Raw genomic sequence first — 27,796 nt, 5'->3', positions numbered from 1 at the left:
CCAAGCGCAATTTGGAGTCGGACTTCATTTAAAAAAGAAAGAAAGAAAAACAGCAATAATAATGCTAGCAGTAAACATTAACGCTTAAAGCATCTTAAAATTGCCGGATTAAACATCATAAAAATGTGAAGTCAAATATTTTACATTATCTAAAAATGAACGCACATGAAATTAAATTCAATGGTTGAGTTCACAGTAAAAATATTTAGTGGTTTAAAATTTAATAAAAACGAAAAAAAAGAAAGAAAAATACTGTTGGTCAGCGGCGTTTTAAGTGGGGTTGGCGCCCCCTAGTGGACGAACAGGGCAGTGCTAGATTTAAGGGCTTTCTCTAAATTATTTCATAGTTTATCATTTGCGCATTTTATAACAGTTCTACGTGAATTTCAAAATGATCTGTTCGTCTGGTTTTGCCATTTACAGATATGCTTGAGTAAAATATATATTTTTAGACTTTTTATAAAATGACAAGACTAGTTTTTGGGTCTTGTTTTTTTCCACAGCCGTTTACTACGTATTACTGTGGTATACAATGTGACTATATGTTTTCGTAGTCACAATAGCCCCCACGAGGGAAACCAAAACTTCAAAATGAGTTGGCCAAAAGGTTTTATTTATTTTTAGAGATGCATGTCCCCCGAAGAATTAACACAAACCTGTGAGCATGTCATAATTCGTACCCTTTTTAATCACGTTTAAAAAAACAAAAACAACCTTGTGATTTTCATTCCAACAGATGAAATATTGGAAGGTGCGAGTTGCTAATCAAGACAACAACAGGCAAAAAACATCCCTTTAAAAACACGTGTGTCAAGATCCGGTCCTCGAGCGCCCGAGTCCTCTGTTGTCGAGGTTTCTCTACTCCGACACACCTGATTCAATGACCAGGCTCCTGCAGATCTTGCTGAAGAGCTTAAATAGGAATCAGCTGTGTTGAACGTGGGAAACCTGGAAAACATGCAGGACTCGGGCCCTCCGGGAACGGACTTTGACACCACTGCTTTAAAACAATCCAATTAAAAGGAAGACAAAAAGGAAAAGCACTCAAAATGCAATTGGCAACTCAAGTAGAACACACAAAGTCAAAAGCTGCGGTTGTTTAGCTCTTTGTATTACGTAGTGTAGTAATAAATATTAGAAAAGCTTGGCACGATGACATCATCATGTGAGGCCTGAAATGATGAACAACAGAGGGTGAAAAAAAAAAAATGTTTATCCTCCATGTTAAATACCTTGAAGCTACATCTTTCCATGATTTGATAAAAATAGACATAAATATTTAGCGAACGGAGCCGGCTTGCCCGCCGGTCCACGTTGTGTTTAAACGGTAAAAACAAACGCATTCATTCAAGTAGTATTCAATACTAGTGTAAACAACGTAGACATCACTATCGTATAGTGTGCATATGACGCCACGGTGAAACGCAATCAGTTTATGTACCGATTCACTCCTAAGATGATTGTGTGGATTTTTTAAAAATTTTTTTTTTTACTTCCTCACTTCTACGCCGCTCCGTCGGGGATCCACAGAACTTTATTCTGCTCCTGCTCCACGATGGTGACGATCTGAGTGCAAATGTACGAGACGCTGCCGCCTTGGGCAACACCTGCAGGGAGGCAGGCCATAAAAGTGCGGCGTTATTAATCAGGAGGAGAAGACTTGGCAGGACGTTTGCACAAATTCACATCTTTTGTTTGTTGACTTTTTTTGGCGCTGACCTGTGAAGAAGCGGCTGAACTCCTGCTCCATCTTCTGGGCCGCCTCAAATTGCTCCTTGGAGAGCTTCTGCGAGAGTTTATCCCGCAGGTACAACGGATCCTTCTGCTCTCTTGAGGACACACAAGAGATGGACGCCATCAATCCACGCACGCACGCACGCACGCGTCAAAGCGCGCACACACACACACAACGAGATCCCACAACACAGTTTATTGGCGTGTGTTTTGGGTTTGGAGGGGGCGACGAGTGTTTTGCTGCCCGCCCACGCGGTGAACCAACGCCACCAATTCCTGACCGGGCTTTCCCCGGGACAGCTGGCACTCATCTGCAAGCCGACGAGCCGGCTTAGCGGGAATCAATCTCCTCCTGCGTGTTTTGGAGCTTGAGGAAGTGTGTTGGGGAGCGTGTGTGATGGACCGTGAGGCTGTGGGGGGGGGGGTGTGTAGAGTTAATCCCACCCGCCCCACCAATGTGATTGCAAATGAAAAATGAGAGCCCAATGTGGCTATGAACAGACATTCGCAACAAATTCTTTTTTTTTTTTTAAACATCCACTCCTCCAAATTGTCAATGAGAATGCAAGCAGAAAAGCTTTGCAATTTAGTGTTAGCATTAAACGATCCTCCGTTAACATGCGCTGCATCTTTTGATCGAATTTACGCGTGCCATTAGTATGCCTGCACCACACTGCCCCCTAGGAGGTCAAAACGTGCACAACAGAAGCAGCACATATTTCTCCTGGTGATATCAACTCCATTTTAATCATAGATGACTTAAAAAAAAAAAAAAGAAGAAGAAATGAAGTGCTATATTTTAATGAATTGTATTCCCTGTTTAGTAAGAGTATGTCTTTTAAACAATATTTGATTAAATCAAATTACCATTTTCATGGGTGTTGACCCAAAATACACACAACATAAAAAAAAAAATCCAATGCCAAAATGCATATATGCAGTGGTTTATGGTAATGTGAACTAAATCAATAAATAAATACAATGATTACATCATTTCTTGCGGGAACTGTGGCAGGTGATTAAAATTCTTATCCGATAGTAATTGTGTTTGCGACACCATGTGATCATGGGGGGGGAAACATAACCAAAATAAGGCATGAGTTTACTCACTTGATCTGCTTGGCATTTTTGTATCGAATGAAAATGACGATTGGGTAGACGTAAACGCTGTGCAGGCGTTCGATGGCGTGCGCGGCAATGTCAAGCAAACAGTGAGAGTCCTGCGAGAGAAGGCGGCCGCGGCGCGGGAGAACGCGACGTCAGGATGTCAGGACACACACACACAAAAACAAGCACAACAAATTAAGTCAACATTGGATGTGCTTCACTTTGTGCACATTTTGCTTTGTCACAACCTTGTTTCAAAATGGAAGAAATGCATTTCTTTCATCAAAATTCCACACTTATAATGGCAAGGTGAAAAAAATGTATGCAAGTTTATTAAGACTAAAAAAGAAATACATGAACGCAAGTAACGAGGTTTTGTTAAGCTCAGAATTGTGCACAGTCACAAAGTCCAAACTGAGGCTGTAATTGCTGTCTGAGATGCATCAATAAAGTTTTGAGGCTGGTCACGTGATTTTGGTTTTTAAAATTTTGATTAATAAAAAAAAAAAAGGGGGGGAGGATCCTGTAGGCAAGTGTAGAATTTTGGAGTAAGGCTGTAAAACAAAATGCAGAAAACGGTCAAAATATAGTGCTTTAAATATGTTCCTACATGTGATTTTTATTTTTTAAATTTTATTGTAATATTTTAATTTGCAAAAAATAAAATAAAATATGTAATAAGTGAAGCCTTGTAAATATTATGGATTGACATTTTAGAATTTTGAGGCGGAAAATTGAATTGAATGCATGAAGAAAACGGCTGCAACATCAAATGTGTACAAACAGAAGCATTGTGAAGACTTTCCCAAAGAAGAAGTTTGTGAATGTGTGCACCTTCTCCGCGATCTCCTTTATGGACGCCACAGTGGTGACGTCAAAATGGCCGCTGCGTCGCTTGTAGTCGATGAAGACGCAGTCCTTCACGCCTCGCTCGATGGCCTGCTGCGACGCCTTCATCACCTCTGCAAGACAAACACGCGACGTCATGATGGGCACCTTAAAACCAAACGATGAAAGGTCAAATGACTCTTTATGTTCGTGACAACCTCTGCAACATTATTCTATGAAAAAAACACTTTCAACATCCAATCAAACCTCCCGCAATTCCAAGATGGCCGGCGAGGATGTTTTTGGCGTGAAGTTCGTCTTACCCGGCGGACAGCGACTGAACTTGGCGGGCGCCTCGTTGACCAGCATGTCCTTGCTGGCCTCGGCCAGCGGCCCCAAGATCAGCACGGGTCTGGGGGCCGAGCACTCCACCTTCTGGACCCGCTGGTACACGAGACTCGCGCCATCTGAGCAGACCGCAAGACAAAATGTTGCGCCCGTGTGCAGCGTAGTGGGCACGAGCCCGCCGTCTCACCTTCCGTGATGGGCAGGTAGTCCGACATCATGGTTTCCGACGGCATCAGATCCTTGCCGTCCTTGGACCCGTTGCGCTTGTGCTTCAGCCTCCGGCGAAAGAAAGACCTCCGGGCGGCGGCGGACAAAGTTTTGCCGCTGCCGTCGTCTTTCATGTCGGCCGCGCTGTGTCTCCTGTAGAATTCCTGGTCCATCCTTGGGAGGCAAGAGAGTAGATTGAGAGAAGCAGGGCTGGGTATCGGTTCTCATTTCCTCAATCAACTCGATTTTGATTCACAAGAGCTCAGTTCCATTACATTTTCTTCAATACAATTCGCTTCAATCCAATATTGATGAAGTCTTCTTAAATATCAAGGACATGATCAAAACTGCACAAACATTAACTCTTTGACTGCCAAAAACGTTAAATAACGTTTAGTAAAATCCTATGGAGGAGTGCCAAAGACGTTAAAAGACGTTTTTTTTCAAAACAGGTGAAACTAACCATTTTCTATTGTTGATTACTGAAAAACTGAATGAGGTAGATACAAACTTTTTTTTCTGATGAAAGATGAGAGTCCAATCTTTCATTTGGTAGTATGTGTGTTTCCATAGTCCAAACACATCATTTTCTGTGGACCTTGAAAGATCAGTCAAAATGCTTAAATCGGCTGGCACCCACGGCATCCCTTTTCTGAAAATGTCTGGCAGTCAAAGAGTTAAATTCCAAATGACATTACAAGTAACTGGTTAAAAAATGTTTTCCTTTTTTTTTTTTTTTGATTTTTATGTTTTTGGGATGTCTGCGTCCAGTTTCATTCCAAAAACATCCAACATCCATCCATTTTCTGAACCACTCATAAAAATGTTTTAAAAAAATGGACGGAGTGTTTTTCACATCGCAGCGACCATTTGCATCTGCAAGGATGAAATGAAAATGTTTTGATAAATCTAATTCAATAATTGCAAATATAAATTAAAAAGATTCGGAATTGTCTTGAAGTACAATAAAAAAAAAAACTTTAAAATTCTATTTTCTTATAAATTCATGCATGGGGAAAACAGAGATATTCAAATAATGGATGAATGATTTTATGAATGAATAATGATTGTTTTTTTTTTTAAAGCCCGCCATAGAGAGAAGTGCTTCTTGACTGCGGGTTGAACTGACATGAATTTGCTGGGGATTTGCCCTTTCTCCAACTTCTGCGCCTTCTCGTCAAGGTGCCACGCCATCCAGTAGCCAAAGTTGCCGCTGGGCAGCGTGTCGTCCACGTAGAGGATGTCGTCCTTCTTGAAGCTCAGCTCCTGCTCGCCGTCGGCCACCCTCTCGTATAGCGATCTGGCGCGAGAAGATTGAAAAGCATTCAAGCACTTTTGTGAAGCTCCATGAAAGCTAAGACTGCGGCTGCATCAGAGCCGTGACGGGATGCAGAAATGTTGCCGCAACCGTTTGTGCTTTCGTGTCAGGGTTGATTATTTAGAAGAAAAAAAAAAGAATATCATCTTGCATACAGGCAAATTAAAATTTGGTATACCTGATGAAAAATCCGTCTCCGGGCATCTCTCTGACGGCGGCGAGTTCGTCCACGCAGTTTTGTACCTTGAAGGTGACGCTGTCCGCAGGTTTTAACAATTCCAGGTAAGCCTCCTCTTTGGTTTTGTTCTTCATGCTGACGCCGTTGTACTGGCGGCAAAACAAAACAAGAGGAGTCAGTTGGCCAAGCACAAGAGAAGCGGCTCAATGTGGAGTGACTCATCATTTGCAGGGAAAAGAAGGTGCAATACAAAGCGCATGAATTACGTGACTCCGCCTCCCCCACACACACATTTTTGCTTCTAAATGGGATTGAAGTACGTTGATCTAATCAATTTGGCCCACTGAAACGCCATTCATTTGTTAAAGCCCTGTAATGTGTTGGTGTTTTTTGGAACATGTTTGTTTTTTTTTTTAAACAGCAAAAATAGCACTCCATAGTATTGTATTGTATAAAAACACAGCAATAATAAAATTGAAAGTGAAAAACTAAACCATTTTGGCAAACGTTTTCACTTCAATTCGATGGACATTGTGCTGCTCCTTTTTGCTGTGCATTTCTTGGCCACCAGGGGGCACCGTAATCCATACTTAATACGCAAAGATTTGATATTTGATTCAAATAGACACCAATGCAAGTTCTATTAGCCCGTCTATAGCAGCATTTTGTAATTTGAAAATTTTCATTAGCATCAGATTTTCATATGACAAAGTTGTGCCGTTCGGTTAAATACACAAGATGTACATTTTTATATTAAGTTATATTCCTCTGGAATTTGAAACTTTTTTTTTTTTGAAGAGTTGTTCACCAAATGCAAAACTATTAGAAAAAAAGTCCCATTTTAGCTTAGCTTAGCTTAATAGCTTCCAGGTCACGTGACCTGAGGACCCCCAAAATGGTGTGGGATAGTTCGTGCTGGCCTTCCCACATGAGATACTCTTGTTTTTCAAACTCACATTTCTCAATATTTTCTATGAATTTCGAGATGTCACAATTAGCATTTGCAACAACAACAAAAACCCACCATGACCAACCTACGACGTGTAACTGTAAAAACGTGCAAGTTGGGCTACTCGTAAGTCAAGGCGGCATATTGTCGCTCATACAGATGTTGGCTACCTCCAGAATCAGGTCTCCAGGCAGGAGGCCGTTTGGAGTTTTGGCAGGACTGTCCTCATCCAGACTCTCCACAAAGACGCCGTACAAGTTCCCCCCGCAGATCTGGACTCCGAGCTCCGCCTGGATCCTCTTCAGCCTCACCTGCCGCGGCTCCGCCGTGCGACGCAAGCCGGCGACGGGCAGCCTGAGCAGGAGCACGACAGCGTCGGGATTTGATTTCAGCATCCAAACTCGCAAATGATGACACGCGCTACCTCAAAGAGGTGTGAGGGCTGGCGGCGGGGGAGGTCTGCTGGGACGGGGGCGTGACGGTGCCCTCGTCCTGCTCGCTGAGGGCGTCGCCCAGCAAGCGCCGGTCCGGGGTGCTAGCGCCGCTGTCCCGCGGGCTCGGCTGGCTGCTGATGGACTCCATACGAGAGCTGACGGAGAGGAAATATTCAAGAAAAGCGCTTTCAATGGCGGCTGTCCAATGCCGGTTACCTGGATCGAGAGTGATTGCCCAGCTGGAACATGTGAGGGTTGTACTGAGCCAAAATGGTGACCGTGTCGCACTGCTGCCCGATCACCAAACGTGCCTGCTGCTCGTTGGCGTTTCGCAGGTTGATCCCGTTGAACTGGAGACGGTGGAAATGTGTCACGCCATCGACCGACTCAACAAGATTGTCTTTTCTTCTTTTCTTTTCTTTTTTTTTTCCTACCTCTAGGAGCTGATCTCCGAACTCCAAATGAGCTTGGTGAGCGATGCTTCCCGTAGTCACTTTGGACACAAACACGCCGCCGTTCTCGCCGCTGACGATGGAGATACCCAACGGCTCCGCTCCTTTTTGCACCGTCACGTTGCGCGGCTCCTCCAAATACGGCCTTGCAGGGAAACGGGAAAGGGGACGGACGCTCAACTCAACATTTGGCCTAATGGAAACCAGCATGTTGACCCCCTCATTTTGGCCTGTTTTACTGCTGCTTCACAGTATTTTTTACCCATCCATAATGGTCAACTTTAATCAAAAATATGGTTAGCGTAGTCAAATCATATTTTGCAGACATCAACAGATTTCTGACTTGCAAGCGGTCTTGAACACGGCATTTTTCTCTTCTTTGTTCAGTGGACATGCATTTTTCTGCCACCTTTTTATAGACAACCCGAAAAGGTCAATTAGCAACGAGAAACAAACCTCAAGCATCTCAAAGAGAGGAACTTGTGCCTAGCAGCCAGCCGATGTCTGACAAAGGGATTAGAGAAAAATCTGAAAGCAGGCAGACCAGGAGGGAGAAAAAGGAAGGAAGGAGTGACAGCAGTTTTTAATGAGCAGCAGAGAGGAAAGCGGAAAAGACGCACGAGCCGTCACATGAGGATCTGTTTACTACTTTACGAGGCACTTTATCAAGTTGAAGGCGGAGACAAATGGCGGGCGGCACGTCACAGTTTGAGCAATGGCGACTAAAGGACCCGAGCGAGGGCGCCGCCTTACCCGTCCTTCCGGCAGTCAGCGAGCGGCGTGCGGCTGACGGATATCCTGAGCTGCGTGGAGATGGAGCTCGCCGATTGGCTGCTGGCAAAGGACGACGCGTCCAGGCCGACGGGGGACTTGGGCGGCGTTGTCGGCGAACTGCACTCTGAATAGGAGCGCGAACCTGCAGGTGCAGAAACCGGATTTTTTTATTGGTGAATTTTTGATGTCCGTGTTGACGACGTGTTCTGATAGCGCTGGTGTAAATGCACTCGGTACCCGTGTCGGATCCAGTGGAGCACGGGTAACGAGTTGGTGGGATCCTAATGCGCTCGGCACGGAACTGCAACGTGCTCAGGGAGACTAAAAAGCAGAAAAGAACAATTCAACTTCTCCCTCAATAAATACTAATTAACTTGGCTAGCAAATAAATAACTGATGCTATTCGGAATCTGTCATTCTTTTGACTGGAATTGATCATATTTAGCATCCTAACATGACGGGGCATGTGGAAAGCTGACGTTTACGGTGACGTTTCAAGGGTGATGCCATTTTATTATAGTGTAGGCATCATCATTTTCATTCAGCAAATAAAATTAATATTTTGATGAATTTATATTTCATATAACAAATTATTCACAAATACACAAACGCCGACAGACAATTTCTTCGGGGGGTATTTTGTGCAATTCAATGCACTACAAGTGGAAAAATAATATTTCAAGTAGAGCTGTCAAACGATACATTTTTTAAACAGATTAACCACATTTTAGAATCTTGATTAATCACGATTAATCGCTTAATTAAAAAGACTTTTTTGTCAAAAAATTTTGCCCGGCAAAATTAAAGACCACCTGTTATGTGTTAATTCAATCGACATTTAATGTTACGAGGACGTCTTCAACATTATTTGATCCGCGACACGCTCTCGTCCTCCTCTTTTTCTAATCAGTTAATTATTTGCATAATTTAAAATGGGGAAAAAAATGACCCCAATAGTTTGACATGAACAAATATTCTGAATGTCGTACGTAAACATTTATTAAATGCATGTACTTCTGTTTATTGCTCAAACACAAACTGCGCTACCTTTAACGTAAGCATCCGCTGTCAAGCTAAAGGATCATCTGCGTTCAAAATTAATAGTGGGATTAATCTGCGTTAATACACGATCAGTGCGATCATTTTTTGTGATGAATGAATTAGTTCACACTTTAACAGCACTCGTTTCAAGAGTTGCGATGTCAAAGCAAACCAAAACCAGGGCTATTGTGTACCCAGTCTGGCGCTGGAGGGGAGCGAGTTGGTGCCGTGAGGCGTTCGGTTGGTCTCAGCGCCGTCCCCGGCGAGCTGGTGGTTGAGGTCCACACTGTGGCGGCCGTGATGCTGCAGGCTAAAGCGCGCACTGGGTCAGAACTCAGCGCTTTCATTCAAGGATTAAATGCATGTCACCTTGCGTGTAAATGTGTGTGGACGCTGGAAGTAGACGGCGGCGGGCCGTTGCCGGTCGGCGTCTCGTGACTCCAGGCGGGGTAGCCGTCGTTCCTCATCACGGACGTCTTGGCCGGACACGGAGCGATGGCTCGCGGCGCCGGGTCTGAAAAACGAATGATGAAAAATGCCTGTTGATGTACTGTAGAGCTTTCTTCAAGCGAGAAGCCAGGAAGGCTTTCTTTTGACGAGTGACATCATGGCCAAAAGGTCGATCTCGGACTATAACAAGACGGCGGGCTGACGTTTTGCGGACTTACGTGCCACGGCGTTGTTGTAGCTGGGCGGCGTAAAGTGAATGCTGTAGCGATTATTTCGCATGGGGGACGAGCGCAACAAACCCGTGGGCTCGGGGGAGTGCTCGTCATTGGAGAAACTGTGAGCCTGGATAGGGAAAATATCAAATGGAACATTTCACTGAAACGTTTTGAATATTTACAAGGCTGGCCCAAAAGTAGATCAACAGGTTATCATTTTACATGTTCAGATTTGTCTTTTCAATCCTGCTTTACTTTGCTTAAAACTACTTTTCTGCCTTCCCTCCTTCAATAAGTGTTCAATACTGCTTTCATATCTGCTTTCTTTGCTCTTGACTGAAATTATTTGCCGTTATTCACAAGACCTGGAAAACAAAGCGAAAAGTAGAAACCTCAACTTACAAATTCAATTTGTTCTGTTTTGTGAAATGAACTTTTGATTCAGTATCTGCTTCGTGCTCCTTGCGAGTGTTTTTATTTTGTGTTTGTTCAGTTGTGAGTGTGACTCAATTTGGGCTTACAACACCAGGCAAAAATGAATATTTAAGAAAAGAAACTGACTGGAAAACCTGGCAAGCCAAGTTACCAGTGTTGCTTACACTCTTGGCTCAGCCTGTATAATAAAATGCGCAGTACGTGAAACAGACACGACTTCTTCGTTACGTACCGGAATTGGAACCGGGATATGCAAGGGTGTCACGTTCCGCCGCAGCGCCGGTGCCGATTTGGGCCGGTTCCTTCTCTCCGGCTCCCGGTGTTGACTCCCGTTGTCATCCGCCAGCGTGTTGGATTCCCGTTGCGAAGCGTCGGCCGAGTAATAGAGCGGCTTGCCGCCCTCGCCTTCCGTGACGGGACTGCTCCCTCGGCTGGGAGAGGCCGGGATGGTGGAGTCGGACGCCGAGCTGTTCTGCTGCGAGTGCTTGAACCTGAACGAGTCGCTCCTGGCCGGCGGGGTGGGCGGACCTTGAGTGGATTCGGCCCCCGAGCTCTGCGGCGAGTGTTTGGGCAGCTGAGAAAGCGACATGTAGTCCAGTTTTGGAGGCACTTCCGGCCTCCTGAAAGTGTTCATGTCAAAAATGGACTTGCGCTGTTTGGATCTCTTATAAATGGAAAGCTGGACGCACTCCGGGACGGACGTTCCCGCAATGACTTTGGGCCAGGTGCCGCCGCCGGCCTTCCCCGAAGGAGCGCCGCGGTCGGCGAGCGCGGGCGTGAAGGTGAATGGCCGCCGGTGGAAATCCTGCCTCCTGTAGCCAAACTCCGCCAGGGGTTCCGAGGGGCTGCGGGAGTGCATGTGGTGACAATGAAGGTCGGCGTCGCTGTGCAATTCGTCGTCGCCGCCGCCGCTAACCCGGCACCCCATCTCGCAGTCGTCGGCCGGCGTGCAGCTGTGCTTGGAGCTCCGGGAGATTTTGCAGACTTTCTCAGAGTCCCTCAGGCTTTCGTATAAACTCTGGCCAGAGCAGCTCTGTGGCAGGAACTGTACACAAACAGAACATAAATCCCGTAAACATACCCAACACAGGTTTTTACATCTCTTTGAACAATGTCCTGAATATTATAGTGACCCGCACATTTCGCATTCGTGAATTTGCCAAGCTGCACAAATATTGATCAGGATTTTGAGTTTGGCTTCTTACAATCATAAAACCATTTGAAATGAAAGAAAGACAATTGGTTGAAAATGTGGCAGGAAAAACTATTCTTATAATTTGAATATATTATTGTGGTCTACTTTTTGGTTTGAACCACTCAACTCACTTCAGCAGTGCATTGACACAAATACGCCACCAGAGAGAGCCAAAGAAATAGTTACACTTTGGCTTGAGCAAAAAAAAAAAAAGTGTGCAGTCATCACCTTAGCGAGGGAGATGCTTAGCGACTCGCGGCAAGTCTTCAGCAGAGCGTCACACTCGGGCAGCGACTTGTTATCAAGCGGGATGCCGTTGATCTGAAATAAGCAAAAGCGAGAGGAGGATAAGGGATTTTTTTCCCCCGAGGTGAATATCAGATGGTGCAGCAGGGGGTGCTGGAGGCGCCGTATACTCACAGCTAGCAGCCTGTCCCCGACTGTGAGAGCATTGTCTCGGACTGCCGGACTGCCGGGCGCCAGGGAAGCCACAAAGACGCCGCTTTCCAGACAGATGCCGCAGTCTGAAACGACAATGACAAGTCACCTCATTGCTTGTTGCAAGTGTTGACACTCACTTTCATTTGCATAAAATCTTTTAGAAATGTTTGTCTACAAATGTTTATTTAGTTAACTATACTGCAATGCATCGTAACTCAATCATTATGAATGTACACATTTAAAAAAAAAAAAAAATTTTTTTTAGTTGTGCATATTTTCAAACTGTGCATGTTAACAGTGGCTTACTTACAAAAAGGTAAATATGTTCTCTCAAATGTCTATTTTTCACAAATTGGTCTGTCCACCAATCGGCCGTTATTTCTTTATTTTTTGCCAAATTAACATGTTGAAAATAGCTTGAGAACAAGTCAATTAACTCTCCTGAACATTCAACGGTCTCAGAAGTGTCAAAACTCGTGCTGCATTATGTCACCTCAAGATTAAAAGTATAGATGTTTTTGTTTAGTTTTTTTTAGAAAATAATGAGTGAAAATAGCTTGGTTTGATATATTTGAGAAAGCCTGTTTTGCTCAAATGGATTGATGTCAAGCTTCAGTGACTTGCATACAGATTGATTTCTATCCAACATTGCTTAGTCAGCTCATCCATCCATTTTCCAAAGCGTATCGATTTCATCGCTCATGGCTCAAAGACCTTTGAGAGAATTTGGGAAGACGATGCAACCATGTCATCGCTGTGGTGCATTTTAGGTTCAACCTGAAATTGCCAAATAATGCAGCGATCGTTTTTGGACCTTTGTGTCCGGCGAGGTTAATCTGGACGGGAGTGGCGACCCGTCCCCCTAACGACTTCCTCCGGCGGACCACCAAGTTGATCACGCCCTCGCCACTCAGCACCGCTTTGATGGCCTGCTTCCTGTCCTTGCTGGTCAGGTCCACGTTGTTGATCTTCAGCAGCCAGTCGTTCACTCTGCACGAAAAAGGAAGTGCAACACAAGTCAAATGTTTGAACGCCGCTTGGCAGAGGTGGCAAGTAACAAAATAAAAATCCTTGATTTTTGTCAGCAGGTATGCGGGTTGCTGTTGTCAGACGTTTACCTTAATCGGCCTTCTGCTAGACTTCCTTTGTCCACCTTACTGACAAACACGCCGCAATCTCCAGGTAAATAAGGATCATTTACCCCCTCTGCAATGTCAAAGCCAAGTGCTTTGAAATCCATGTCCTGCAACAAGAGAAAGACAAAATGAGACGTTACTTGGTCCGTAGGCTGCGGATAAAACCAGGGACGGTCGACTTACCCTGCGCTTCTCAAACTCTACAACTTCCGTCTCCCATTCAACCGAGTCCATGTCGATGGCGGAATCATGTGAACTGTGAGCCATCAGCTGGCGGAACCGAGCCTCCTTTTCCAATTGGTCCTCCATTTTTTCCCTGCATCGCCGAGACATGCGCGCGATTTTCACATTTAATAGAAGTCTGTTGGAATTTTGAGCTCAGCACCATCTTGGGAACAATTCCAAGTAAGTTGAGGAGCTTCTATTTGGCACAAGCAATGCCACCATCTAATGGAGGAACAATTAATACATCTCAAACCAGCAGGTGGCACAAAAGGACCGTTTTGAGACTCAACTGCTGCTCCCTTGACAACATGAGCAGATCTCCATGAATAGTCGCAACTATTGCAAGAACAAGAAAAAACACACACCCAAAAAACAGACTCACTTGAGTTCTTTGAGCTCTCGCACGGCATCGTTCTTCTGCTTCCTCGTGTCGTCGAGATTCCTCAGCGCGTCGGCCAGGTCGCTCACGGCTCTGTCCCGCTCTCGTCTCAGGCTGTCGCACAACGTGCTGAAAACGGGGATGTCAAACTTGTTTCCAGTGCGTGCAGCCACCAAGTAGGAAAAGGCACGCAGGCATGCGGAAAAGATCAAGCGATGAGCTCACCGAACACTTTCCCTCTCGCCAACGATCTTGTCTCTCTCCTGGAAGGCCCAGTCCCGGCGACACTTGGCCACCTCGGCCTCCTGCAGGGATTCCTTCAGCTCCTGACTGACGGCCTCGTATTGCTTCCTCAGCATGTCGATCTCCTTGTTGGCTCGCTCCATGTCCAGAGTGGCCGAGTCTTGTTTCTGGGGGGCGAAACATTTGAGAAATGATGCTAGCTGTATTGAGCACAGAAAGAACATCTCGGGAAGGAAGGTCCAAACTGAAAGTTACCTTTGACACGGCTGACAAGGATTTTTAAAAACAAAAAAGTTGGTGTCAGGGGGACATTTTTTTTTCAATATTTAAGCTTTTTTTTCTTTCTTTTTTTTTTTTTTTAGACCAACTCGGATTTTTCTTGTAAAACACTTGGGTTATCCCTGCTTAATAAAATACATTGTATGATTTAATAAATAAATGAAATGAAAATGATCAATGCTTTTATAATGGGTGTCAATTATAGGCAGAGTTTTATTATTCACGGGACGGCCCCGTATCCTACAGCAGTGCTCCACTTTATTATTATTATTATTATTATTATGTATTTAGCAACAGAAATATATAATATATAATAATAATAATATATGAATAAACATGTTCTATTTCAAGCTTTTCTAGATAATTTCTAGATTTTCTAAAATAGTAACATTTCCCTTCAGGATAACAATCCAACAATCATTTATTTGTATGAATTCTCTTGTAATAAATTTGGACTATTTGCTGCGGTTGAAAAGTGGGTCAGGCGTCATTTAATTAAGGAGAAATCTCTCTGTGGTCTTGCTCTACATGGAGAAAATAAACAGGGAGTTAGGAAGAGCATTAATTAAGCCCGTGGCTGAACTGATTCCTGCAGAGTTTATTGTTGGGATTAATTATTCAGCCTCCAGAGAAGGAAAAGCCGTATGCACTGATCATTTTCTGATGGGGGGGAAAAAAACAATGCGTGGACGCGTGCCAGCAGCTAGAAAAAAAAGAAGAAAAAAAAAACACGACTATTATATTAGAGGTGATGAGAGGATTATCGTCAGGCAGAAGAAAAAAAATCAATCCGTCCATTTGTAAATAAATCTGCCGTCTGTGTGTACCTGTCTGGCCTGGTAATACTCGCGCAGCAGCTGGTCCCGCTGGATGATGGCCTCCGTCCTCTCCTTGCGGGCCACGTCTCGCTCCTCGCGCACCGTCTCCATGTCCTTGCAGGCCTGGCTCAGCTCCTTCTGCGCCTCCGCCTTGTCCTTCACCTCGTGGCAGTACTTCTCCAGAAGCTCGTTCTTCTCGCAGACCGCCCGGTCCCTGTCCACCAGCGACGACGACAGTTCCTGAAAAAAAAAGACACAAACTGAGAAACCGCCCATGGATTGTTGGACCCCACCGGGATTCGCCAGCTGTTTGTGAGAGTATAACGAGGCGTTGAAAGTGTCTGGCAAGTGTGTTAGCAACGTTTTGCAACATCGAACGAAGCCTGAATAAAAAGTAACACTCACTATAAATGCAAAAAGGACAGCAAAAAATTGAAGAAAAAAAATTGTAAAATAGGAAAATTATTACTCCAAATAAGAAAAAATATCTGCCAACAGAACAAGAAAATGTACTTAAATTTACCTACAAGATTTTAAAATAAGAAAATAATACTACGCCCACATCAACGACGGGCGTTACCTGTCGGAGGGCCTCCAGCTCCTCGTTGGCCACCCGCCGCTCCGAGGACGTATTCTTCAGCTTGGCCTGGGCCGCCTCCAGCCCGGTCTGGAGCCGCTCCACCTCTTTGATGACCTGGTCGCGTTCGCTCATGATCAGGCGGTACTCGCTGATGACCGAGTCGCGCTCCTCTTTGTACTTGTCGCACTCCTTGGCCGCTTTGAGCTGCTGGGTTTTGAAGCGCGTGGCCTCCGACTGCAGCCGCTCCATCTCGCGCTGAAGCTCCACATTCTGGGCGGCCGCCTTGGACAGCTCCTGCTGGTCCAACCTGGGACAGACGGCATTGCACAGGTGGGAGGAAGTCACATTCGAAGCGGAGTTGATTTTTTCCCCACTCCCGTACCTCCGTATAGACGACGAGTACTGCTGCTGGTAGTGGATGGCGGCGTCCCTTTGCTTCATCAGCACGTCCAGCTGCTTCTGGAGGCGTCGCTTGTCCTCCTCGGCGTGGTCCAGGCGACTGAGGTCGGTGTTGTGGTTGGCCATTTTGTCGTTGTACAGCTTGCGCAGACCCTCGTAGTCGCTCCTCACGCTCTCCAGTTTGTCCACGGCCGAGTCGTACAACTTATTCAGGGCGTCTGAGGAGCCTTCCCGAATCACCTACAAATGAACACAAACTCAAATGATGCGCGCAAAACAATACCAGAAGTTGAACGCTTGAATATCAAGTGGACAAAAAGTCTTTCTTTTTTTTTAAACAAATGGAGAAAAATACTACTCAATTGCTCGATGGGAATAACGAAAGCGTTCTCAATCGAAATCTGTGAATAAAGTAAAAAAAAAAAAAAAGATTTGCCACCGATATGACGTGACTAATTATTGCGCCCCCTGCTGGCCATGTACCTGTTGGTGCAGCACGCGCATATCGGCAACTTCTCGCTGGTCGTCATCGCGCAGCCTGCGCAGTTCCTCGCAGGTCTGCTTGCCGTGGTTGTGCTCGCGCAGCAGCTGCACGTTGTCCAGCCTCGCCGCCTCCAGTTCGTCCTTCAGCTGGCTGTGCTCGCCCGCCAGGCGGCTGTGCAGCGTGCTGAAAACATTTGTCCACAACATTCTATCTCAAAAATGAATTCTGTACAACAGTGATTCTCAAAATGTGCTACGTCGGCTCCCTCTAGTGGTACTTAAAAAAAAAAAAAAAGTGAATTCAATGGTCAAATTGTGATTAAAGTTACAGTGGCTTGAATTTTGCGCCAACCTAATAAAGTCCATTTGTGAAGTAAACAAATGTGTGAACACTAACCAATCGACATGGCTTAAAGCGCTTTGCTCATTTCATAACGCCCCTTGGCACACAGACGCCACCAAACCAGCTCCAAGAGCAAAAAGGTTAGCAGTGAAGAGAATATTGTTTTCCCAGGACTTGTGCAGTCTAAAAATAGTCTGTGTGGTTTAGTCTGTCGAAAGGCCAGATGTTCTCCTTTCGAGCTCATTACCGCGCTAATTACTCAAATTGTGCTGACAGTCAAACGATCGTCTTATGCAACAACACTTCAAAGTGGAACTTGGATTGTGCGGCAGAAAATTAACTTTGCGATGACAAAAATCATAAATCAAACACGAATGGAAAAAAAAAAGTACTCATTTTATGAAAATAAAGTTGAAATGGGAGAAGACGTAAAACAGCAATTAAAAGAGAATGAAGTCTGAAGTATTATGGGGGGAAAGTAATTGGAAATAAGGTCAAAATATGAAATTGCTTTATGGGAATAATGTCCGAATTTGAATGGAAAAACTAAATCTGAAAAAATACAGGTAGCTAATTTTAGACCTAAATATTTTTTTTGCAAAATACGAGATAAAAGTTGTGATGACTGCGCTTTGCAAACGGTCCCCAGAAGGAGCGGCTTTAGCACGGCAATAATCTTAACAATAATCTTCTGTTGACATCTGTGTGTTTGCATCGCGGCCAGATGTTGCTCAGGAGGACACAAACGGACCGGCTTCCCTTTTTTTCTTAACCTGTCCAGGCGACACAACAAATGCTGTGCTTGTGGCACGTGGGTCGGGACACTAATTACAGAGCGTCATTTGGCTGCTTCAGGGCGGGCGGGCGGGCGTTACTTCCAAACTTTGCGAGGTCGGCTTTGAAAATTAAAAAAAGCAGTCGCTGGGTTGCAGACTCGCTCTCGGGCGATCACAAAGATGAAATTAAATTGATGGAACGGCTTTTTAAGGCTTAACTCACTCGGCAGCTTGCGGGCGGCGATGAGGAGTTCATCCCTATTACTGTCACACAAATAAAATCTGTTCCGTGCAATCTGCTGCGAAAAAAAAAAAAAGCGTCCTGCGAAAAAAAATAAAAAATACGCAGGCAGCCGCTCAAAAGTGCCGCCTTTTAAAAAATGCAAAACCCCCCCAAAGTAACCGCAGTCAAGTTAACCTAAAATGACAATGCAACTGTTTTTAAAAAGGATTTTATGGAGCCAAACAAATGGCTAAAACACATTGTTGTTAAAAGAGTCACAATATGAGTGAAAAAATATTAAGAGGAAAAAAAATGCAATTTAAATATTAAGAGAAATTAAAATATCATTTTCTAAAAAATCTATTTGTGATATTGTAAAAGGTAAGATTGTAATTTTAAGTGAGACCATTTCAGGAAAAAAAAAAGGTATGAACTTTATGATAAAAAATATTTATTAAGAAAATTTTAATAGGAATTAAAATTTTATTACAATAAATTCAAAATATCAGGTCATAATCTGATTGTAGATTTGTTGGAATCAAATCTGAATATGATGAGAAAAAAAGTTATAAATTTATGAGTATCAAAATGAAATGAGAAAATTTATGACAATCCTGCCACTTCAAAATATTACAAGAAAAAAGTTGCAATTTTATGAAGTAGCAATATTAGCAAAATAAAGATAAAGAGAGAGAATAAGAGAATAAATTCAAATAAGAAAAAATAATTGCAATGACGAGGTCAAAATATCATTATAATGTTAATATAGATTTGAACTCAAATTGTAAATAAATATTCCAGAGGAAAAAAATGTGAAGTCAAGGCAAAAAAACAAAACAAACACATGCAAACAAACATGGAAGTATAAATGTGTTGCATGTTGTAAAGTTGGTGGCAGCAACTCACTGGTAGAAGTCTGCCTTCTTGACGGCCTCCTCGCACCTCTTGAGGGTGCCGCTGTGCTGGTTCTGCAGGCACTGCAACTCGGCCATGGCCTTCATGCACTGCAGCTTCAGCCGCTCGTAGTCGTGGCCCGCTTTCAAGTTGGGCCTGTGACGCAAACACACACGGCAACTTTGAAAGGACACAAATATTGCCGCTAATGGAAGAAGCGCGTTGACATTTTAACAAGCTCTAAAACGTTTCGTAAAACGGAGCGAGAATTGCAAATATGTATTTAAACAAACCACATAAATTGGTCTTGGGAAAGTCTGCTAGCTTAATGCTAACACGTAATGCAAAGTGCCATCAGCGGGCGGCCAAATCTAGCATCGGTGTTGCGGTGTCAAAAGTCACGAAAAACAGCAATAGCACAGCAGCGTGATGGTGTGTTGGCATGTGCCTTGAAGGGGCGTGGCATCACGAACATCTGCTCAACCCTCCTCCCACAAGTGTTGTCATTTTGTTTCGATGGCTCACAGCGACATTACGGAACGTAAATTGCAACAGTTGCAACAGTAACCGCGAGGCGTCAGAAAGACGTTGATTTCTCCAACGTTGATTCCAGTTCAACTTAGCTTTTAAATGCTAAATCCGCTTCCCTCCGCTAAGCGTTTGTTTACTATGAGAACGGCGGTGACGTGACGGCGTTAAGCTGTACGGTGGCGACGCACCTGCAATCGTCGAAAGTGCTCCCGGGCGAGGAGAGCGCCAGCCGCTTGCGTAGCTCGTCGCGCTCCCGGGTCACGTGGCGGAGCTGGAACAGGACCGTCTCCATTTTCTCGTGCGCCCGGTGACCGTCCACGTGAGCCAGCGGCGGCGAGGAGGCTGGAGTGGGCGTACCTGCCACAGTTAGCCACGTGATATGCTGCCACAACAACGACCCTCGCCCCTTTTCCTACTTCTCGTCGTTGGTAACCCCGAAACATGCCAACAATGCAACATTCTTTCTGCACTCATGCCATTAAGCAAAGCTCAGTTTCTATTTCAGTCAGCACAGTTGAGTCCGGGGTGGCCAAAAGAAGCAGGTCTGTGTGTGTGTGCGCGCGCGCGTCGTCACTAAATCCCTCTCACATCTGTGTAATCGCCAGCATGTGCTGAGTGTGAACAGGCGAGGGCCGGTGGCTAATATATAGCCGCGGATGCCAGCAAGTCGATGATGGTTGGGTTGGCTGCGCCATGTTTACGCCACTTAACTGCACTGCGCCTCCTTTTGCCACCCTTCCGCTACGCTGCCCCAACTGGAGAAGAGTGAAACATGCCATCATTATTTGCGATTCATTTATGTAGAAAAACATTCGCTGAATAACCTATATGGCATTTTTTTTGTAGAAGATAGAACAATGCAGTAGATGCTGTTGCTACTTTATTCATACATGCATTTAATTTAAATTACCTTTACAGATCCTATTTACAAATCATTTACAAGTTACAGTAAATTACCCTCTGCAAACTAACAAATGTTTTTTTTGCATCTTTTTGTTGATACACTAAATACATCTACTGTATTTATTTAAAGTTTTATATTATGTTTACATAAAATGATTGTATAAATTAATTACAATTCACAGTAAATGCTCGTTGATTTGCTAATCATTATTGGCAAACACACCGACTAGCAACATTTTCTATAGCGCAAAAAGAATTCTGAGAATTTTACCTATTCGTGTTTTAAGGCTTTTGTTGTGAATGGATCGATGCAGATACGGTAGATAATGTTGACAGATACTTTATTCATGTATTTATTTAATTTTAATTGATTTACAATTTACAGTAAGCACTCGCTGTTTCACAAATCTACGGAAGACGATTCGGGCCAGCGAAGGGAGAAAAAAAAAGTTGGGAAGGATTCTCACTTTAATCGCAGAATTCTCACTTTAAAATGAGAATAATAGAAGCACTAAGTCAGAATTCCGAGAATAAACTTTTTTTTTTCTCTCCCCACCGGCCCTAATCCTTTTTCGTACAAATCAGCATTGCAAACTCTTAGTTGCGATTTTTCTGTTGAGCAAACAATTTGCTAATTAATTTGCGCTTTTTTTTTTGAAGTACTTTAAACTTTTATATTCTATTTATAAATTGGCTTCACAACGCATTTACAGTTGCCAGTCATCAATGCGCTATTGTCAAACTCTTCCTCTTCCAAGAAACTATCCACGTATCAATTAAATCGCTCGAATGCAGTGGAAAAAAACCCGAGCAAAGCACGTGGGCAAGGAAAGTTCTCCATTTTGCATGGACCCTCAATCACAATTTGTGATATTTAAAAAAATTCCCCATCTGGAAACTTCTTGGAAATGTTCCACCCTGTAACGGACTCATCTGTTGCTGACTGGAGGTTTAGCGTTCTGCACAATCGCGATCACAATATTGAAAAGTTGCCAGCTCACCAACGCTGCTGAGCGAGCCGCTGCTCTCAGAATCTGACGGCATGGTGGACAGGACGCTGTACGTGGACCCTGCGAGGAAGCAAAAGCAAGCCGGCGGTCAGTCAGCTGATCGTTGCCAGCATCGGACGGAACGTCTCGGCTTGCGTTCAGAAGCCTCGACGAGGAAGGAAGAAAGAAAAAACAACAAGAAAAGTCCAGCCAGAGGAATAATAAGGTGGGACTTTCCCCAAATGGGGACGACGGGCCGGCGGGTCTGACGGCCGAGTGTTGCTAATTATCGGTGGGGCCGGCGGGAGCTTGAATAGCGACCGGCCGGGGCCCCAAAGAAGCCGCAGCCTTTTATCTGTGGTGACAAGATCACACAGCGGCCCAATGAAAGCCCCCTTCTTTTATAGCTCACTGTGCGACTCACAAGTGACAGTCGGGCGTAAACAAAAGACACTGGACGAAGACGTCGTTGGAGAGTCAGTCAGCTGGAAAAGCTCAACACTGTCCTTATTGTCGGATGGCAATTGTCAAACACGCATACAAATCAAAGTGGGTAAAAAATGATGTCCAATTGGTCACAGGATTGTGCTGGTGAATGCACCAGAAGCACATAGAAAGATATTACAGCGGAAGCTCACCAGCCGATGTTTAAAAGCGGTTTTGCATTTGAAATGATGGAAACAAATCCTCTTGAAATTTCCTTTTTTGAAAAAGTGTCAAGAAATCTTTTTTTTTTTAATACGTGTACAGTGAACCTCCACATTTTGGCATTTGCAAATTGGGCTTTTTGCACATTTTTTGGGTATCTCATCCTTAGTTATTAGCGGAAAAGGTCAAAACTGTTGCTTTTTGCTCAAACCAAAGCAATAAAAGTATGACTTTGTTGGCGCCATTTTACAGCAACATAAATACGTTGCAGTGAGTTGAGGATTTTCATTTTTGGACAAAAGCAACACCTTGCTGGTAACTAACCAGCGTCAATTACTAACACATTTTCACCATTTAAACATTCTGATTAATAACGCAACTTTATAAAGTACGGAAGTGTAGAGGTGCCAATGTGGAGTAAATATTTTTGACAGGTGAGAATATCTACCTGACATCCATCCGTATGTTTTATGTAAAAAAAATAAATAAAAACGAATAAAAACTAACAAAACACCCTAACAACAAAACAAGGGTTATGAGTTACATACTCACTGTTGCGTGATCCAGTTAAGAGGAAAGCAGCAGCATTTGCAAGCATTTAAAGACGACTGGCTGACTCCAAAGTCAAGTGCATTACGTTCATACCAAGAAAACATGCTACAGGCCAAAATCGGATCGGATATGTGCTCCCTCTTACGTGCTCCAGTTAGGAGGTGGGCTCATTTTGAGTCAATTGGAGACGTTTCAAGCATAAAAGAAAAAGAAAAAAAAAAATCGCACCTGTTTTCAAAGCAGTACAAATACTGCTGTGGTCATTTTCATGCTAGTTGTTAGCCATCATGCTTTCAACTGAATGGTAGCTTTTGCATTACAACATTACAAATTGTCCCATCTTAAAAGGTTCCACTGTATTTGCGATCATCAGGAAAGAATAGAAGCCAGTATTTCTCCCATTTAGGGCTCCAAAACTCCCGCTAGTAAAACAGACGATTAGTTTGATTCAGAATTGTGCCCCCCTCACCCCCCAAAGTCAGGCGAGGAGGCGTGAAAGAGGGTAAGAAGAAAAAAATGGAAGTGCCTCGGGAACAGCGACATCCCATGGATCAAGCCGTCTTTTGTTCTGGTGCTCGCCAAAGTTTCCCATGACTGTTTGAGAGAGCGTCAGCGCCGGGCAAGGTTCACGGTGTAGCCGGCTCGCCCGTATGACAGTACGAGTCATGTGTGCTGGCTAGCTTCTGACCTTTGACACTCCAGTGTTTGATCTTTTGTTCAAATATCCGTTTCTTAAAGCGTTACAACACCAAAACATAGACGATGCTCCTTAGCCTGTCTATGGCATTTCTCATGATCAATTAGCATTATGCTAAGTTAGGTCGCTTGCACCACCGCAATTGGTTTTTCTTTTCTGTCTTCTTCAAGGTGATGTTGTCACCCTCGCGCTCCTCAACTGACTGGAAGCATTCCGTGGTGGGCCAGTGGCATCGTTTGCTTCCAACAAATGCTCAGTTTTGTCTCATGCGTGGCAAGCTCGCATCTCCTCGCGCAGCCGGCGTACCGCTGCTGGCTGTCGCATTACGGCGCTCGCAGACGCTCTCGCTCAGCCCTGCGTCCACGCCGCTGGAAATCATATACTATAGTAGGTCTTGAATGCCATTTAAAGAAGGCCCACAGGGCACACGCTTGCATGGGAAATGATTTGAAGTTAACGACGTAAGCGGAGAGAAAGTGGGCGGCTACACACCTTGTTTGCAACCGTTCTCTTCCTTTTGCATGCACACACCGGAGGAACCTGTCCGCCCTGTACTCGGCGTCGACTCTGCCCACTTTTGCTGCACCCCTCGCGCGCTGGCGCACAAAAGAGCTCTTTAGCGCATCAGTGCCGGATTTTCACGTGCGCCGCCTAATTGTGAAATGCAGCGAGAAAATAAATGGTAAAAAGCCCCAGTGCCCGTCCTCCTATAAATAATACGGGGAGCATAAATGCATAATTGACACGTCGCCATTCGGCTCACTGACGAGAGCAGAGCGTCGCAAACGAGACGGGATGGAAATATGGCTGCAAATGGAGACACATTTTCAGGGATAATATTTAAATCACTTTGGCACAAAAAATACAGAACATAAAAGTTATTTTGTGTTATCAGGAATACAATTAATTATAAAAAGTAATAAAACATTTCATAAAATGTCATCCTAGTTGAACGTATGCAACTACAAAATTGTTTAATAAAGCAAGCATTCACAAAATTGAAGGTTGCCTTTTAGCCAGCTTCAGGTAGGCCGTCACTCAAGTGAAGTGGGGGAAAAAAACGCAGCCATTAAGATACTGTTGCCTTCACCTGTGGGCAAGGTGAGCTTATGGCCCCGTCCAGACGGAAGCAAAGCCGGCTCGGTTCCTCAAACAAATCTCGTACACGCAGAAGCATTTCAAGACTTGCGTGTGTCCAAAAGAAGACGCCGAGGACGTTTAGCGGCTGTAATGTCTATGCCAAGTCTGGGGTGGCGCTGTAGCGCAGCCACAGGGAGTTAACAGAAAGCGTAGAAGAAGAATCAGCGAAGAAGACAAACAAGAAGGGACAATGATTCAAGTACAACACCGCTTGTTGAACGCGGGAATAAAGAAGCGAAATATTTTCCTGCAAAAGCATAAGCAGGCTAAGGAGGCCAAGCAAAACCACGACGACACGGCTATCCGCCATTGTTGTTGACAGACTGACGGTTCACGCGAGAATTGGCGCATACGTCATCAATCTGCGACAATGCGCCGCTATCGAGCTGCGACCATTACGTCATCGCTGGAGGAGTATCCTGCATAAGGTGTCCAGACGGACGCGTACGGGGCGCGTTTTGAAATCTGTCCACTCTGGAGCCCGCTTTCAAAAGTGATCGCTTTCAAGCTCCGAAAGCGCGCCATCATGCGGACAAACGCTAAGAAACTTGTGAGGATACATTGAAACTGGCTTTTGTGTGTGTTTTGCTTAATTAACTTCTCATTCATTCCCACTGAAAGATTGCAATTTTCCAAATATCACCACCTCCACTTCCCATACAGAATTATTGGAAATTTTCCAGCATTTTAAAAAAGCGCTCTGTACAGTTAACGAAGCGAAACAAAACGTTCTTGTGTGTGTGTCCATGTTGACCCTTTGTCCTTACAAAGCACTTGCAGGCCACATCGATTTGGTTAATGGTTAGATTGGCTTTTAGGTCCATTAAAACATGCAGACTCTGGGAAGGGGTAGAGAACTTGGGGGGGCGGCAGTTGGAGTCAGGTCAAAATTGATCCCTCTGATTGACTGATGACCAATCCCGGGCGTTTTTCTGCGTTTTTCTGCCTTTTGCCCCAAATCAGTTGAGATAGGGCAAACAAATATGTTGGAGCATAAGTATTGATTGCTGGAACCAGCAGCTTTCAACAGTACCCAATATATTGGAATAAGAGTTTATGTATTTAGGATTGACTTTTTCAGCAATAACAGAAAACTTTGGCTTCATAAAAGTGAGGAAAATGCATGTTTTCGTCTTACCGGTGCTGTGGTCCACGGGCCCGGGCCCGGGCCCGCTACCGGTGCCGGTGAGTAGCACCGAGCGCAGGTGAGGGTTGGTCTCCTCCAGGGCCGAGCAGAAGTCGGCGAAGTGGTCCCGGTCTTTGCGGAGCAGGATCTTGACGAGGAGTTCCACTTTCTCCGCCCCGCCGCCGCCGCCGCCGCCGCCGCGGGCCAGCTCGTGTCGCTCGGCCGGGTTCAGCGTGCCTCCCCGGGACAGGACCTCCACGAGCTGGTCGGCGTCGGTGACGGACTCGGCCAAGTTGTGGTGACACTTCTCCAGAAAGTCCCTGTGCCGCGGATCCATGGCTCCCCACCACCACCACCGCCGCCGCCGCCCTCGGTTCGCTTGTGGCTAATCAAATCCTTCCGCCAGAGACTTTCGAAGCTTTAAGCAAGAAAAACAAGACGAAGAAGACGGAGAAGGAGAGGCGACCCGGTTCGGTTGGTCCTACTAGACGACGAGTAGCCATGTTTGTTGACGGCGCCGAGATGACAACACTTTTTTCTCTCTTTCTCCGTCCCTCCCCGGGGTAATGGTCGTCGTCAAAGCCGCGCTCGCTCGGCGCTATGAGACGTTTCCCAAGTGCACGCCAGTTGTTGGGACATGTTGAAAAGTGGTGGCAAAGTAGTGCCAACTCGATTCGTAGTTCGCGTGGAGAGCCCGAGCAGAAGAAGACGAAACACTCATGTTTCCAAGCACGGGACTCTTTTTTTTTTCTCTCTCTCTCTCTCGCTCTCTCTTGGGGAGGCTTTAAAAGTGGGCGGGGCCTGGACGCACCTGGCTCGCTGCACACGTAGCATAGAAACAAAACATGTCGATAGTTAGATAGATAGACAGACAGACAGCGTGATCGACAGATTGATAGATATACAGATGAACAAAGCGACATACAGCAATATCAGTTGTTTTTGCAGATGATAAATAATATCTGGGAACGGGAATTAATAAACTTCGGCTTCATCCCGTCAGACCTTTTTCTTTTCGGGGATAATTGTATGTGAAAAGTGATTGTTATAAATTGTCTCTGATTGTCTGAAAGGAAAAATGAACAAATGAAAACAAAACAAAATATATACCCATAAGCCCTTGCACGTGTTGCTGTACCACTTATGTTCAAATACGCGATGTTTCCAGGTTTATAACTACCGCAACATCGATGCTAATTTCGTTAGCTGGTCTATGGCATTTTGCATTGTGCATTAGCCTCAAGCTAGACAAAGTGTGCCAAACAAATAATGTGAGTGACTCGTGGCGACCCGTGATGGGACAAGCCGAAGGTCGCAACAACATGCAACGATGTCATCTTTATATCCTAATAATAGCTCGGGATTGAAATTGCAGCGCAATTACATTGCATGAGGTCCAAATCCTTAAGAAACAACACACTTAAGAGCATTTAATCCTTCGTGACATCATCTATATGTAGTGAAATCCACTTAAAACGCAGGACTTTGTGTTCCTATATATCAACACACACACACACACGCACACACACTATGTTTAAACAATACAAATGGTTATGTAAGACTTTCCCGCAGAGAAAATCCTTGTGGCTCCCGACAAGAATTTGGAATGTAAATTCCCCAAGTGGGGGCGTTGCGGGGCCGTAAAACAGAAAAAAAAAGAAAAGAAAGGAAGAAAAGCTTAGATGTCACACTGCTGTTGTCTCAGAGCGAATTTGGGGCCGCTCGTGTCTTCCAAAGACAGCGCAAATTTAAAACAACAACAACAACAAACTGGACAGGCAGGTCTTGATTTTGTGGCAATTATGACACAATGAACCGCAGGCATCATGATGATAACCATAGAACAGGAAATGGAACCTAGAACATAAAGCATCACAGCATAACAATGCAATAGATAAACGAATAACGGTAGACAATTATAAAAATGAGGGATTGCAATCACCTCAGACATTACATACTAGATTCATATCATACTTAAAATGTTTAAGTATAATTAACTTTCACTAGACATCTTTGTTGAAAAACATTTTGGAAGTACTAATAAAGTAACATTTTAAAATAATCTAAATAAATAAATGCAATTAAATAAATAACAATCTAATATGTAAATTTGAATAAAATTTTGTCAAATTAAAATCAACAATTAAATAAAACATATACCATGTAAATGATAATCTAAATTAAATTGAGTAAACCTAAATCAAATTCCACTTAAAATATACATTTAAAATAAATGTTGTAATAAATGAAATATTTGAATAAAAATAAGTTTAAAACATGTAATATTTAGATTTAAATCCAATTGTTAAAAAGCTAATTAAATGTA

At 44.3% G+C, this 27,796-nt stretch overlaps 1 protein-coding gene across 3 annotated transcripts; it reads right to left on the bottom strand.

The window, feature by feature from the left end:
* Positions 1 to 670: 670 nt before the first annotated feature.
* LOC144038057 (disks large homolog 5-like) lies at positions 671 to 26,687 on the bottom strand. Of its 3 annotated transcripts, none has more exons than XM_077550167.1 (34): positions 25,483 to 26,687; positions 21,320 to 21,388; positions 19,604 to 19,772; positions 18,897 to 19,040; positions 16,649 to 16,832; positions 16,149 to 16,405; positions 15,767 to 16,073; positions 15,196 to 15,426; positions 14,072 to 14,256; positions 13,850 to 13,975; positions 13,426 to 13,558; positions 13,225 to 13,349; positions 12,921 to 13,096; positions 12,086 to 12,189; positions 11,894 to 11,986; positions 10,703 to 11,515; positions 10,039 to 10,162; positions 9,740 to 9,884; positions 9,565 to 9,680; positions 8,567 to 8,650; positions 8,309 to 8,471; positions 8,012 to 8,083; positions 7,538 to 7,700; positions 7,320 to 7,453; positions 7,094 to 7,258; positions 6,840 to 7,023; positions 5,721 to 5,869; positions 5,354 to 5,524; positions 4,205 to 4,398; positions 3,993 to 4,136; positions 3,676 to 3,803; positions 2,845 to 2,954; positions 1,720 to 1,829; positions 671 to 1,607 (listed from the first exon to the last, which is right to left on the bottom strand). In XM_077550167.1, the coding sequence occupies exons 1-34, from the start codon at positions 25,805 to 25,807 to the stop codon at positions 1,504 to 1,506; spliced, it is 5,901 nt and encodes a 1,966-aa protein (XP_077406293.1). In that variant the 5' UTR covers positions 25,808 to 26,687; the 3' UTR covers positions 671 to 1,503. The 3 variants fall into 3 exon arrangements, with proteins under 3 accessions (XP_077406293.1, XP_077406294.1, XP_077406295.1); XM_077550168.1 differs by having other exon boundaries at positions 19,604 to 19,757; XM_077550169.1 differs by lacking the exon at positions 8,012 to 8,083 and having other exon boundaries at positions 25,483 to 26,685.
* Between the last annotated feature and the right edge of the window lie 1,109 nt (positions 26,688 to 27,796).

Source organism: Vanacampus margaritifer, chromosome 18 (assembly GCF_051991255.1).
Source record: "Vanacampus margaritifer isolate UIUO_Vmar chromosome 18, RoL_Vmar_1.0, whole genome shotgun sequence".
In the NCBI taxonomy this organism is placed as follows: domain Eukaryota; kingdom Metazoa; phylum Chordata; class Actinopteri; order Syngnathiformes; family Syngnathidae; genus Vanacampus; species Vanacampus margaritifer.
Note: the sequence above shows the minus strand (reverse complement) of the source record. Positions and strands in the feature narration are given on the sequence as shown.